General features: G+C 39.3%; 1 protein-coding gene across 2 annotated transcripts in view; it reads right to left on the minus strand.

Annotated features, from left to right (window-relative positions):
- Positions 1-14,158, minus strand: part of CENPK (centromere protein K) — an 84,336-nt gene that overhangs the window by 29,346 nt on the left and 40,832 nt on the right. For both annotated transcript variants that reach the window (XM_089653461.1, XM_089653460.1), the window contains exons 6-7: positions 7,887-7,933; positions 1,949-2,031 (exon numbers count right to left, since the gene is read on the minus strand). In XM_089653461.1, coding sequence (XP_089509587.1) covers positions 1,949-2,031; positions 7,887-7,933 — 130 coding nt within the window. The remainder of the gene's footprint in view (positions 1-1,948; positions 2,032-7,886; positions 7,934-14,158) is intronic.

The raw sequence follows: 14,158 nt of genomic DNA on the forward strand, positions 1-14,158 counted from the left end.
CCATTGATTGCAAGCAAGATTTGTTCATTTGCACACACAAAAAAGTATTTTCCCTAACAAATTAATTCAAGACCATGTTGCTAAGCTAAATATTAGGCAACAAAATCCTAATTAACAAGAATTCAACTACAGGTGAGTCTATTCATTAAACAGGTGTCCAGCAGACAGTTTATAAAAGGGCATTACTTAAAGAAAACCCCTTCCCATTTCATGCTGTCAGCAATGGCACTACATGTAAGAGAAATGTCACAAGGCCTGAGAAAGAAAATAATTTCTTTACACCAGAAAGGTGAAGGCTACAAGAAGATCAGCAAAGCTTTACTTATCAGTCAGAATACTGTAGCAAAAATAATACAAAAATTTAACAAAGATGAAACTGCAACCATCTCACAGAGACGTCCAGGCCATCTATGGAGGTTAACACCTCGACAGGAGTGTCTTCTGATGAGAGGGGTTAAAGAAAATTGTCATGCAAGTTCACTTCAGTTAGCTAAAGTAGAAAACCAAACTGGAGTGATTGTTTCCCATGACACAGTACAGCGTACACTGCAGAGGAATGGCATGCATGGGTGTCGTCCACTAAGCAAGCCACTCCTAAAGCCCATGCACAAAAAACCTTGCCTAGAATTTGCCAGGGCCCATGCTGAAAAAGAAAACAACTACTGGGACTCTGTACTCTGGAGTGATGAGATAAAGATAAATGTTTTTGGAACTGATGGCTTCAAAACTGTATGGTGTTGCAAGGATGAGGAGTACAAAGAAAAATGCATGGTGGCTACAGTGAAACATGGTGGTGGCAATGTCTTTCTGTGGGACTGCATGAGTACTGTTGATGTCAGAGAGCTGCATTTCATTGATCGTGTCATGAATTCACAGATGTACTGCTCTATATTGAAATAGAAAGATGCTACCGCCTGCCCGCGGTAGTCGTGCACTTTTCCAGCATGACAATGATCCAAAACACACATCTAAGGCCACTGTTGCATTTCTGAAGAACAGGGTGAAAGTGATTCAGTGGCCAGGTATGTCTCCTGATCTGAACCCAATCAAACACCAATTGGGAATTCTAAAAGCAACAAGTTGAGCATCACTCTCCATCCAACATCCAGGCTCTAAAAGAGGTCATTCTTGAAAAATGGAAAGAGATCGATGTTGCAATATGTTGCCAACTTGTTTATTCCATGCCTAGAAGACTTGGTGCTGTCCATAAAAATCATGGAGGTCACACAAAATACTAGATGTAGTAGTTTTTGTTGTGGGGTATATTCATTTTTGCATCAACTAATTTTGAGTAAAAATTAAGATTTTGTAATCTAAGTTATATTATTAACCTTACTTTTATGTAATGAGCTAAACAAATGTTCTATAAAACGCAGTTTTTTTTCAAAATTTTGGAAATTGTACTTGTGTTCATTGAGATATTGATGAAAATCTTACTTTTCAAAAGGGGTGTACTCATTTATGCTGAGCACTGTATATACATAATAATTGCTTGCTGATTGCATCATAAATGCATGTCAAAGCTGCTAAATGCATGAAGCATTTAGTATGCTTTGAAAACAGCATCTAACCTAAATTCCTGTTTCAATTCTTACTGTCTATCAAAATACCTCTGGTATCAGCATCTGTGTAAGCAAAACCTTTACACATGTGCAGATTGCACTTTGGATGTATCAGAAGACTGGTTCATATAAATGCATAACTGTGCCAAGCATGACATCCACTGGTTCTGCTCAAGCAGTGTGTGTTGGCCATATGTCTGCGGCACTTCATAGAAGTAAGAAGGGATCTTGACGAAGCAACCATACATCATATCCTGGACTCCTGATTTTAGCTGTCCCCCTGGAACCAGTCTGCAGGTAGAAAGGCCTGTAACACATTTTATGCTACCACAGTATGTGCATGTTATAAATGTTTTATTTTTGTAAGATAAACTAAAGTGGCATACTTCTCCAGATCAGTCTTCAGTTTCTTGTTCTTGGCTCGAACGTTGGAAAGCATCATTTCAAGCTCCTGATCAGTTGTTTTCAGCTGCAAAATGAACAATATATTAGCACACTGTGTTTAAAATATATTAAAACAGCCTAACAAAGAATCTTGATTCTGGAGTTATAGCTAATCCTTTCTCCATTTCTCCACATTTGTAATTTCACCTGGTGTGCAATTCCTGGGGAGTAAAGAAAGCTTTAGTTTGTAACCAAATACATATAGTGCATTGAAAAAGTATTGATACCCCTTGGAATTTTCCACATTTTGTCATGTTACAATATTATTATATTTGAAAAGTGTGGTGTGCATTTGTATTCTGCTCCTCTGAGTCAATACTTTGTAGAACCACCTTTCGCTGCAATAACAGCTGCAAGTCTTTTTGGGGATATCTCTACCAGCTTTGCACATCTAGAGAGTGACATTTTTGGCCATTCTTCTTTGTAAAATAGCTGAAGCTCTGTCAGACTGGATAGAGAGCGTCTGTGAACAGCAATTATCAAATCTTGCCACAGATTCTCAATTGGATTTAGGTCTGGACTTTGACTGGGCCATTCTAACACATGAATATTCTTTGATCTAAAACATTCCATTGTAGCTCTGTATGTTTAGGGTCGTTTTCCTGCTGGAAGGTGAACCTCTGCCCCAGTCTCAAGACTTTTGCAGACTCTGACAGGTTTTCTTCTAAGATTGCCCTGTATTTGGCTCCATCCATCTCCCCATCAACTTTGACCAGTTTCCCTGTCCCTGCTGAAGAAAAGCATCCCCACAACATGATGCTGCCACCACCACGTTACATGGTGGGGATGGTGCGTTCAGGGTGATATGCACTGTTAGTTTCCCGCCACATACAGCATTTTTCTTTTAGGTCAAAAAGTTAAATTTTGGTCTCATCCAACCAGAGAACCTTCTTCCACGTTTGCTGTGTCCCCGACATGGTTTCTCGCAAACTGCAAATGGGACTTCTTATGGCTTTCTTTCAACAATGGCTTTCTTCTTGCCACTCTTCCATAAAGGCCAGATTTTTGGAGTGCACGACTAAAAGTTGTCCTGTGGACAGATTCTCCCACCTGAGCTGTGGATCTCTGCAGCTTCTCCAGAGCTACCAAAGGCCTCTTGGCTGCTTCTCTGATTAATGCCCTCCTTGCCCGGCCTGTCAGTTTTGGTGGACGGCCATGTCTTGGAAGGTTTACAGTTGTGCCATACTCTTTCCATTTTCGGATGATAGATTTAACAGTGCTCCGTGACAAGTTCAAAGCTTGGGATATTTTTTTTTTATAAATTATCTCTGCTTTAAACTTCTACACAGCTTCATCCCTGACCTGTCTGGTTTGTTTTTTGGCCTTCATGATGCTGTTTGTTCACTAATGTTCGCTAACAAACCTCTGAGGACTTCATAGAACAGCTGTATTTATACTGAGATTACATTACACAAAGGTGGACTCTATTTACGAATTAGGTGACTTCTGAAGGCAATTAGTTCCACTAGATTTTCGTTAGAGGTATCAGAGTAAAGGGGGCTGAATACAAATGTACGCCACACTTTTCACACATATGTTTGTAAAAAATTTTGAAAAACATTTATAATTTTCCTTCCTTCAATTATATGCCACTTTGTGTTGGTTTATCACGTAAAATCCCAATAAAATACATTTACATTTTTGGTTGTAACATGACAAAATGTGGAAAATTTCAAGGGGTATGAATACTTTTTCAAGGCACTGTATATATGTGTGTGTTTGTATAAATATTATATATATACAGTCAGGTCCATAAATATTGGGACATCGACACAATTCTAACATTTTGGGCTCTTTACACCACCACAATGGATTTGAAATGAAACGAACAAGATGTGCTTTAACTGAAGACTGTCAGCTTTAATTTGAGGGTATATACATCCAAATCAGGTGAACGGTGTAGGAATTACAACAGTTTGCATATGTGCCTCCCACTTTTTAAGGGACCAAAAGTAATGGGACAGAATAATAATCATAAATCAAACTTTCACTTTTTAATACTTGGTTGCAAATCCTTTGCAGTCAATTACAGTCTGAAGTATGGAACGCATAGACATCACCAGACGCTGGGTTTCATCCCTGGTGATGCTCTGCCAGGCCTCTACTGCAACTGTCTTCAGTTCCTGTTTGTTCTTGGGGCATTTTCCCTTCAGTTTTGTCTTCAGCAAGTGAAATGCATGCTCAATCGGATTCAGGTCAGGTGATTGACTTGGCCATTGCATAACATTCCACTTCTTTCCCTTAAAAAACTCTTTGGTTGCTTTTGCAGTGTGCTTTGGGTCATTGTCCATCTGCACTGTGAAGCGGCGTCCAATGAGTTGTGAAGCATTTGGCTGAATATGAGCAGATAATATTACCCGAAACACTTCAGAACTCATCCTGCTGCTTTTGTCAGCAGTCACATCATCAATAAATACAAGAGAACCAGTTCCATTGGCAGCCATACATGCCCACGCCATGACACTACCACCACCATGCTTCACTGATGAGGTGGTATGCTTAGGATCATGAGCAGTTCCTTTCCTTCTCCATACTCTTCTCTTCCCATCACTCTGGTACAAGTTGATCTTGGTCTCATCTGTCCATAGGATGTTGTTCCAGAACTGTGAAGGCTTTTTTAGATGTCATTTGGCAAACTCTAATCTGGCCTTCCTGTTTTTGAGGCTCACCAATGGTTTACATCTTGTGGTGAACCCTCTGTATTCACTCTGGTGAAGTCTTCTCTTGATTGCTGACTTTGACACACATACACCTACCTCCTGGAGAGTGTTCTTGATCTGGCCAACTGTTGTGAAGGGTGTTTTCTTCACCAAGGAAAGAATTCTTCGATCATCCACCACAGTTGTTTTCCGTGGTCTTCCAGGTCTTTTGGTGTTGCTGAGCTCACCGGTGCGTTCCTTCTTTTTAAGAATGTTCCAAACAGTTGTTTTGGCCATGGCTAATGTTATTTCTATCTCTCGGATGGGTTTGTTTTGTTTTTTCAGCCTAATGATGGCTTGCTTCACTGATAGTGACAGCTCTTTGGATCTCATCTTGAGAGTTGACAGCAACAGATTCCAAATGCAAACAGCACACTTGAAATGAACTCTGGACCTTTTATCTGCTTATTGTAATTGGGATAATGAGGGAATAACACACACCTGGCCATGGAATAGCTGAGAAGCCAATTGTCCCATTACTTTTGGTCCCTTAAAAAGTGGGAGGCACATATGCAAACTGTTGTAATTCCTACACCGTTCACCTGATTTGGATGTAAATACCCTCAAATTAAAGCGGACAGTCTACAGGTAAAGCACATCTTGTTTGTTTCATTTCAAATCCATTGTGGTGGTGTATAGAGCCAAAAATGTTAGAATTGTGTCGATGTCCCAATATTTATGGACCTGACTGTGTATATACTGTATATATATATATATTTATTATTATACTGTATATACAAACACATACATATATTTACACAAACGCTAAAAATGCACGTTTGTTTATATAATAATTTGGCAAATTTTCATGGAGTGCTCTTTTCCCTGTGGTGCTCTTGAAACAAAACTAGGTCTCCCCAAAGGTGACTGCTGCAAGGCTGTCTGGAACTTGACTGAAAGAATTGCCATTAGTTCTGGTGTCTAAAACCTTTTCACTTAATGCCAACCTAAGCTTCCTCCAGGCATGGCACAGTAAGCGTTCCACTAAAAAGTCTCATTCACGTGTGTACACTCATACGAGGTCCGTGTTTGCATGTAGTCATATACAATTCAGTTGGGACACATTGGCTGCGCGAACACAAACGTTGCTTCCTATTTGACAGCAGTGCAAGTGTGAGTGCAGGACTCCTGAATGCAGTGTGCATCACTATGCAGGCCTCGCACGAGTGTACGCTAAAGTACATCTGTGTGAAAGAAGTATAAAACCGAACCTGCCCCTCTTTTACTTGCCCTATTCATGGCCACAAACAAGGAGGATCTGCCCAGTTTAGGCTGAGTTGATTGATGTAACTGTCCTCCTGCTCCCATGTAACAGTGCTGCACCAACACCAATGTTACACGCAAAAAAGAGAGTACAGTCACATGATTCACTATACCTGGCACTCACCATTTCTCTTTACTCCCATTGAACAGTTTGGCAAGGATTGGGTGGGGAGGGCAAAGGGAAGGTGAGTGTACGCAACAGGGGTACCAAGCATTAATGTGAACTGTTTTATTTACCCTTAATAGGCAAAACACAGGTTCACTTTAAGCAGCTCTCTAAGATGCACGATAAAGAAAAAAATAGTTCAACATTCCCTTCTTGGTCTTTATTATTGTGCAAGTACAAACAATGTAGAATATCCCCATTTAATCCAGTTATTTATTAAAACTTCAGTCTTCTTACCAGTCCCTGTACATCAACAATCAGACTGGCAATTAAAGGGGTAGCACTGAAAGCCAATCAGGCTTTACTACACAGTGCTGTAAACTGAACGAAGCAGCTTTCTCATTGGAGGCGTAAGCAATGACAGGACCTCATCAGTGAGCTGCTGTACATTATAATCCAAAGTCTTGACCATGCTGTATTATTTTAATGGCAGTAAAGAAAAAAGGAAGCCATGTAGTTTCTGGCAAGAATACTGGAAAACTGAATAAACAGACTTGTAATACAGATAACTCATACAGGTATGTAGTTCAACAGTGAATTAACTGCTTTTATATACTTAAGTTCTAATCAGATGAATGATTTTGATCTGGGGGAAAAGAACACTGGCATAAAGCATCAGATGCAAACTACAAGTGTTATTCCCATCCTTTTACAAAAAGTGGAAAATCCCTTTAAAGCGGTATTAAACCAAAGTTGTAATACCTATAGTGCAGCTTACCAATGTGGTGGCTCCATCAGTTTTTTTTTTTAGGCTTTCCCCCTTGTTTCTACCTGTGATCTGGCCAGCAACACACCTGTATTAGAGTGCTCCTACTCTGGATGAAGCATTGTCAGTCTGGGGGAAAGGGAGTGTAAGATGCACTAGCAGATTTAGATACATTAACAAATTCAAGCCAAACTCCAGGTCACACTGCTATTACACAAGCAGTTATAGCAACAGTTTTTTTCTTTTGGGAAAATGCTTTAACATGAATACATAAAAGCTGATCATTGTAGGCACCCCTGTCAGTCATAAATGGTCTCAACACTCTAACTGGTACATTTGCAGGAGAGCTTGTTCTGTTGAAAAATATCAGACTTACTGGCTGGAACACCAAAAGAAAAAAAAAAAAAAAAAAGCCTAAAAAAGAAAACTAATGCAGCCACCTTATCTAAGAATTGTTAAGCTGTAATTTAATAGATGTTTATTTTTGGGTTTAATACCGCTTTAAACATGCTGTACTTCTACAGCACAAACACAGAAGAAGAAGAGAACACTTCCGAACTGTGCACTGATAAAATGCAGCCCTGCGATATTTCAGTATGATCCCAGACAATCTAAAAGCAAGGTGTTGCAGTGTAATAACTAGTTCCACGTAAACACAGAAAACCAGGGACAAAAGACTTCATAAAAATAAACATGATATCATACTGACAGGTCAGGAGTTTCATTAGGCAATTTCCAGTGATAATAAAAGAAAATTCTATTTTTATGAACTGTGACATGAGCTCATGAAACGCTGGTAAAAATGTGTCGTGTTGCGCTGCTACACAAGCTGACGTCAGCCAAGCAAAGTATGTTTTCTGGGCAATTTACTGCTGGAGCACTAAAAGGAAGTGGCTGAGTGGAGTTCTGCTTATAGAAACGATCCTGTGGAAAAGTCAACCTAATCAATAAGTATTCTAACAGGAAAGAAAATTGGTTCATATTCTTCCCAACACAAGCCTGCCAATAAACCATACAGCTTATGGGAAATCCAATGAGAGGGTTACCTCTTCTTTTCCAGCGGCTAGCAGAATATCCTGGTTCTGGGAGATTACTAAGAAACATAAAATAAATAGTAGTTAATATTTTCGTTTCCATGGGAACATATTGACAGAAGACAGCTTCTCAATTTCCTCACTGTCTATGAAATCAAGACACATGTGAACAGTGCCAAGAATGACAGCATCACCCACAATGTTGGATGTCACAAATAAGTGAAGGACTTTAACCATGGAGGCCTTTTAATTGTGAAGTAGCCTGTATTTTCCAACCCAGGTTGAAAAGGCTAACAAGGAAAAATTGATTAATGGATTTTTTTTTTCTATGATCTTAGAATTTGGAAGAGGATGCAATCTATTCTTGTTAAATCTTCTCACTGTCTCCATAAAATCACATGTATGCTCATCAGATTGTTGAGGTCATCGGATAAAGGGCAGGTCTTATGGGAAACATTACTAAGATATTTAAGCCAGAGTGAGCCAGACACAAAGCAGCACAGAAGCAGCTCTATGTGAACAATTAAACAGCTCAGGAAAATATTAGAGCAGACATTTTTTACCCATGGATTCACTAGACCGGTTAAGGTTATTGGGTTGTTATTAAGAAAAAAAAGATTTGTTTATAAGAAAGAAAGGCTTTAAAGAGATACTTTGGTATAAAAAAAAAAATAAAAAAAAATGTTTACAAGCAGATATGAGGAACATTACACACCTGTAAAATTTCCTTTGTATTTCTGAGCAATAACTATTTCAAAGTCAGCTCTGCTTCTTGACTTTGAGGATGCCTAAAGCTGGTCTTAAGCCAGCAAAATATGGATCAAAATTGGCCGGTTCAGCAGGGACCAGCCCAGAATTGATCCATGTGTGGGCAGACTGTTGTAATCCCAAGTCGATCCAAGGTGATCCATCAATAGACTTGGGTACAACCAGCCTGTTGGATTTTTTCAAAATTTGATTACTGCCAGTGGCTATAGCCAATAGCAGTATCAGTGTTTGTTGTCAGCTGGTAGGCTCCCCGTGACCCATCCCCCCCAAAAAAAATAAAACACACAAAAGTGCTTCGGAAGGCATTCCCCCATCAACACTAACTGTGTTGAGGGGGGAATCGAGCGATTTTCTTTCCTTCCACCTGATCGTACAATCTAAATAATGAGAATCTGTCATTAACCTCCTTAGCGGTCTGATTATGTCAGTATTTCTGTGCTCAAAGAGGTAAATTTTTTTGCATGGAAATATGTTGTTGTTTTTTTTTAATTGCAGGCCTGTAATTCTTAGGAATAACTCACTGAAATCTGTCAAAACAAGAGTCTAGTAAACATCCCGGGTATGATAAAATTTGAAACACAAAATCATAAATTATAATATAATAAATAATCATAAAAACAATAATATAATAATAAATGTAATTCAATAATGTAATCAAACTAAAAACAGTGAAATTTGAAATATAGCACCAAAATCGCACATCACTGAGCTCAGTCACAAAATCGTTTTCTGTGTCTGATGATGAATTTCCCCACAAATTATTATCACTTAATACTGCAAGTGGTTCTAATTTACTATCGCTGTTCTCCAGCTGGTCTAAAACCGCTTTTGACCTAAGGGTACGCTTTTTGGATGCCATGGACGTTTCTCAGTTTCTAGGCAGAAAGAACAGTAAAAATGCAGGCAGGGCACAGGACAAAGCACTCGGGACACAATGTATGTGAAATGGTTTGATACAGTAATGTTATACTATGAGATTTTAGTGTATTGAGTGAATGTCACTTTTTACATTTTTGAATTTGCCGCCAGCTCCATCCCCCGTACGTCCTGACGCTTGCAGGGAACGGAACCCGGAAGACGGCATCAGCCGGAAGAGATGGCCGGGGAAGCTGCAGTGGGGGGACATCGCGGGAGTGCAGGACAAGGTAAGTGGTGAAGGGAATCCCTGAGCAACGCTGCAGAGTATTCCCGAGTGTAGCTCGGGGTTACCGCTTCTGGTACTGAACGTTAACCCAGAGCTACACTAGGGAATACCGCCAGGGAGGTTACGAAAACAACTACAGCAGGTTTTAAAATGCCCAGCCATTCTACAAAGGAAAGTTCCAACACTTATGAGTAGTATTGAAGCTTGCCATGAGCTTCTCTCACCCATATTCCCGCTGACCCATCACTATGATGGTCTGCCTCACTGTCCAGTAGCAAGAGTACCTGGGTTTGGCCGTAAATGTAAGATAATTAGAGGTTGCAGCAGCCTCTAGGCGGCCTGCAGAAACGCTCAGCAAATGGCCATTATTTGTTGCTCAGCTAAGTCTACACTCTAAAAAGGTTTGCTAACAGGCAGGTGAGAAGCTGTTATTGCAAATAGGGACATGTTTTTTTTTGTTCTTGCCTTCCTGCTTGCAAACTTTTTTCAACTAGATTAGCATTTTGCAATGTATCCAGTATATACAGATGATGCTCACTGAAACAGCATGTTTCTGTGTAGTTCAGCAGGCTCTGGGCATTTGTGTAAAAGTGATCTGGGGAACTACAGAGCCACCCCATCACTTTTACTGTACTTGCAGTTGCCACACCCACCCTACCTAATTTTCCCCTCAGTGGTTCCTGGGTTCTCCTAAACCTGGGACCTCACTAATGATTTCAAGAGAGAGGAGCTTGGGGAATGTCCATTCCCCAATCTCCTCTGCACAGTGTGAACCTGGAAGCGCTCAGTTTTGAGCATTCCCAGTTTCAGGGCAGTCAGATCCCAGCTGAAAAGCTGCATGCACAGCGGCTCAAGCACAGAATGTGCTTGATCGGTTAGACCAGAGGACAGAGGATACATTAGGAGACTAATAGACCACAATGTTTCCATAAGGCCCCTTTTACTCGGAGTGGATTACGTTAAATCAGCAGGGGATCAGTTCACAGATCCACAGCTGATCAGAGCAAAGTGGGTGGATGACAGGTCCGTGTCTGCTCAGCTTCTGCACAGCATACACGAACACAGCCTGCTCTGCTCTATGGGTGGCCAGGAGTAAATGGACTTTGCGGATGGTCAACACCCAAATACCGTCCGTTTTGCCTAAATGGAAGAGGACAGATCCCCTTCTGCTTTTTTTAGCAGACCTGATTGGACCTGGATGTAGACGAGTGTGATCAGACAAGTCCACTTACAACTGCCTGACCATAGGGATGAATAGACCTTCTGATCAGGTCCGCCTGAAAAACTGACAGGTAGACCTGATTTGAATGGATGTGTGAAAGGGGTCTAAAGCGTATGTGTCACTTTTCCAAAGCTATCACATAAAAGGCTTGTTATCCCAGTGCACACACATATGAATGCAAACACACACACCCACCCAGAGCACATACATGTATGTAAAAGATTACACGACACACATATACAGTATACAGCTGTGCAGGCCAGAGTGGGAGATATGATTCTAGGTCCTTCATTCACGGTTATCTCTGAACTAAAGGCATTTAAAGTGTCACATTTTAATAATTTTAAGCTTCATAATAATTTTTATTCACTTCACGAGAGCAGTTTTGAGACTTGACACATTTACTACTTATTTACTCTACACTACCTGATCTTTTACTTTGTACACAAAAGGGGGATAAACTTGTGTTTGTGTGCAATAAAATAATTTTAGTGTACTTTTTCTTGAATATATTGATTTGATAAACAGATGTGCAAATGTCGTGCAACATAAAATATTAGCAACTACCATATTTTTATTGTATAAGGACTGCAGGGGGCAGCACCAGAGACAAGTCGAGTATTTCAGCAAGACCTATTTTATTTTAAAAGATAATTAGCTGTTTTTTTTTTCTTTTAAAAAAGTAGCGTTATGAATTAGGTGTTTTTTGTTTTTTTTTGCAAGCAGTGTAGTTACCTACAATTGACTTAATATCAGCCTCTTGCTATCCACTGAGCAGCAGAGTTCAGAATGGGAGAAGCTGCTCAAGAAACCAATCAGCTCTGCTACGAGTAAGGCTGCATTCACGCTTGAAGCTCCAAAAACGCTCAAACTTAAAAAATGAATTGTTCTCTATGGTGCCTGTTCACGCAATCAGGTGTGAACAAGCAGCATAGAGAACATTTGATTTTTTGAGTATATATATATATATATATATATATATATATATATATATATATATATATACACACACACACACACACACACACACATATATATACACACACATATACATACATACACACACACATTTAGTTGTTTGACTGGAATTCAGCTTGAAGTACATTTTAGTGCGGACTGACCATTTCAAGAAAACAAGGCACATTGGAAGTGCATAAAAAATAATTTATACAAAGAAAAAACACCAATACATGATTTTCTGACTTTAACCAGCAAATTTTTTAAGTTGTTACTGCCTCTCTAAATTCCCACTAACGTGTGGTTATCGAGTCAAACAATAATAATACCACTGCATCAGCATATCCGTGGCACAACTACCATTTTCAGGGCAGCAACAGAAGCCCACATAGTTTGAAATCTCTTTATTACATATTTTACAGACTGTTTTATTAAACCCTGTAATGGAGGTCAGAAAAAAATCAATTTTTCCTTTTTTTTTTTTTTGTTTATTGAAATTGACGATCTCTAAAAGCCTGGTACATACTACTAGTTTTTTTTTTTGTTCAACCCAGCAGGCTAAACGAAAAAAACTGACAGCTCAGTTATTTTATCTTTTATTAGATTTTTCCTTTTTTTCCGTAACAAAAATCCACATTGTGTGGACAATTCATATATACATGCATTCCACATAAATTAAACCCATTCCCTTCTCCTCCCACCTTTGTGTCCCGCCCCCTTTACCCTCCGTCCACAGTCCATATTCCTTCCATATCCACCTATATTTTTCCATCTATGTCCAAATCCCATTTCTTCTACCTCCTCTCTCTCCGTCCTATGGTACCCCATAGCTAATCAGTTAAACCTTGAAACTTTTAAACTCTTCCAACTCTTACTACTTTAAACTCCTACTACTTCCCAATATTTTTTAGATGATTTCGGCTCCATGCACACGGGTAGTTTTAATAACGCTGGTAACGTTAGCTGTGTCAAGTCATGTTAAAAACAAGAGTTTTTCAGCAGTTTTTAGTGGTTTTGCATTTGCGGCGTTTTGCCATGATATGCTGCGTTTTTCAGCGTTAGAGTGTTTTTACAGCTAAAAAACTCCTCTAGAAACCCACTAATTATGGGTTTTTTCTCAGCCAAAAAAATCTGATTACAGTCTATGTGTGCATGGACACATAGGATAACATGCTGGGGAGTTTACTGGCTGTAGAAAAAACCCGTCAAAAGCCAAAAACAGCCGCTGTAAAAACGTCCAGTGTGCATGAGGACTTAAAGCCGTACCATCTGCTCCACACTTCTCTGAACTTTTTCATTTTATGCTCTTCCATAGATAGAACTCCTCCATCCTATTTATGTATTCAACTCTTTTTATCCATTCCTTTATTTTTGAGGGCTCTTGGGCTAACCAATATTTGGGGAAAAAGACTTTTGGCCACACTAATTAGATGATATAATATACTATTTTTATATTGTTTCACAGAAGTCTCGGTATTATAAAATAAACAAACCCACGGGTCCCTCTGTACAGTCGCCCCCAATATCTCCTGTATATAATTGATTATTTCCTGCCAGAACTTCTAAATTTTAGGGCATCCCCACCATATATGTGCCATTGTTCCCTTATTCCCGCACCCTCTCCAGCTTAATGGTGAATTATCTACTCGTTGTTTATGTGCCACACTCGGAGTGATATACCATCTTGCTAAGCACTTATAATTCATTTCAACTGTATTCATATTTATCACCTCATGTGTTAATTTAAATATCTTATTTTTTTGTTGCTCGTTCAATTTTGTTCCTAGCTCCTTTTCCCATTTCTCTAAGAACGGAGGAGGATCAGAACTCTCCAAATCAATAAGGATCTTATAATTCCTGGAGGTAACATGTTTCTGTACTGTGTTTGAACTGAACTATTTTTCAAATGGATACCTATCCTCCAAAGTCCTCAGTGGTTGTGGAAGTGCTGCAACAAAATGTCCTAGTTGATAATACCGCCATAGATCTAATGTGAAAAATAAATCTTATTTTTCACATTAGATCTTAAAAAAGTGTACAGTTTCCCCTTCTCTACTATATCCTTTTTATTGGTGAATCGGCAAAACACCAGGTTGGATAATGCCTTGAGTGTAACTTAACATTCGTGTCATATGATATATGTTTCTCTTGTAAAAACACCACATCCATAGAGTACTAGTGGATTTCCTTATG

This window comes from Staurois parvus, unplaced genomic scaffold (genome assembly GCF_062004578.1).
Source record: "Staurois parvus isolate SC_StPar_1 unplaced genomic scaffold, SC_StPar_1.0 ptg000714l, whole genome shotgun sequence".
Classification (NCBI taxonomy): Eukaryota; Metazoa; Chordata; class Amphibia; order Anura; family Ranidae; genus Staurois; species Staurois parvus.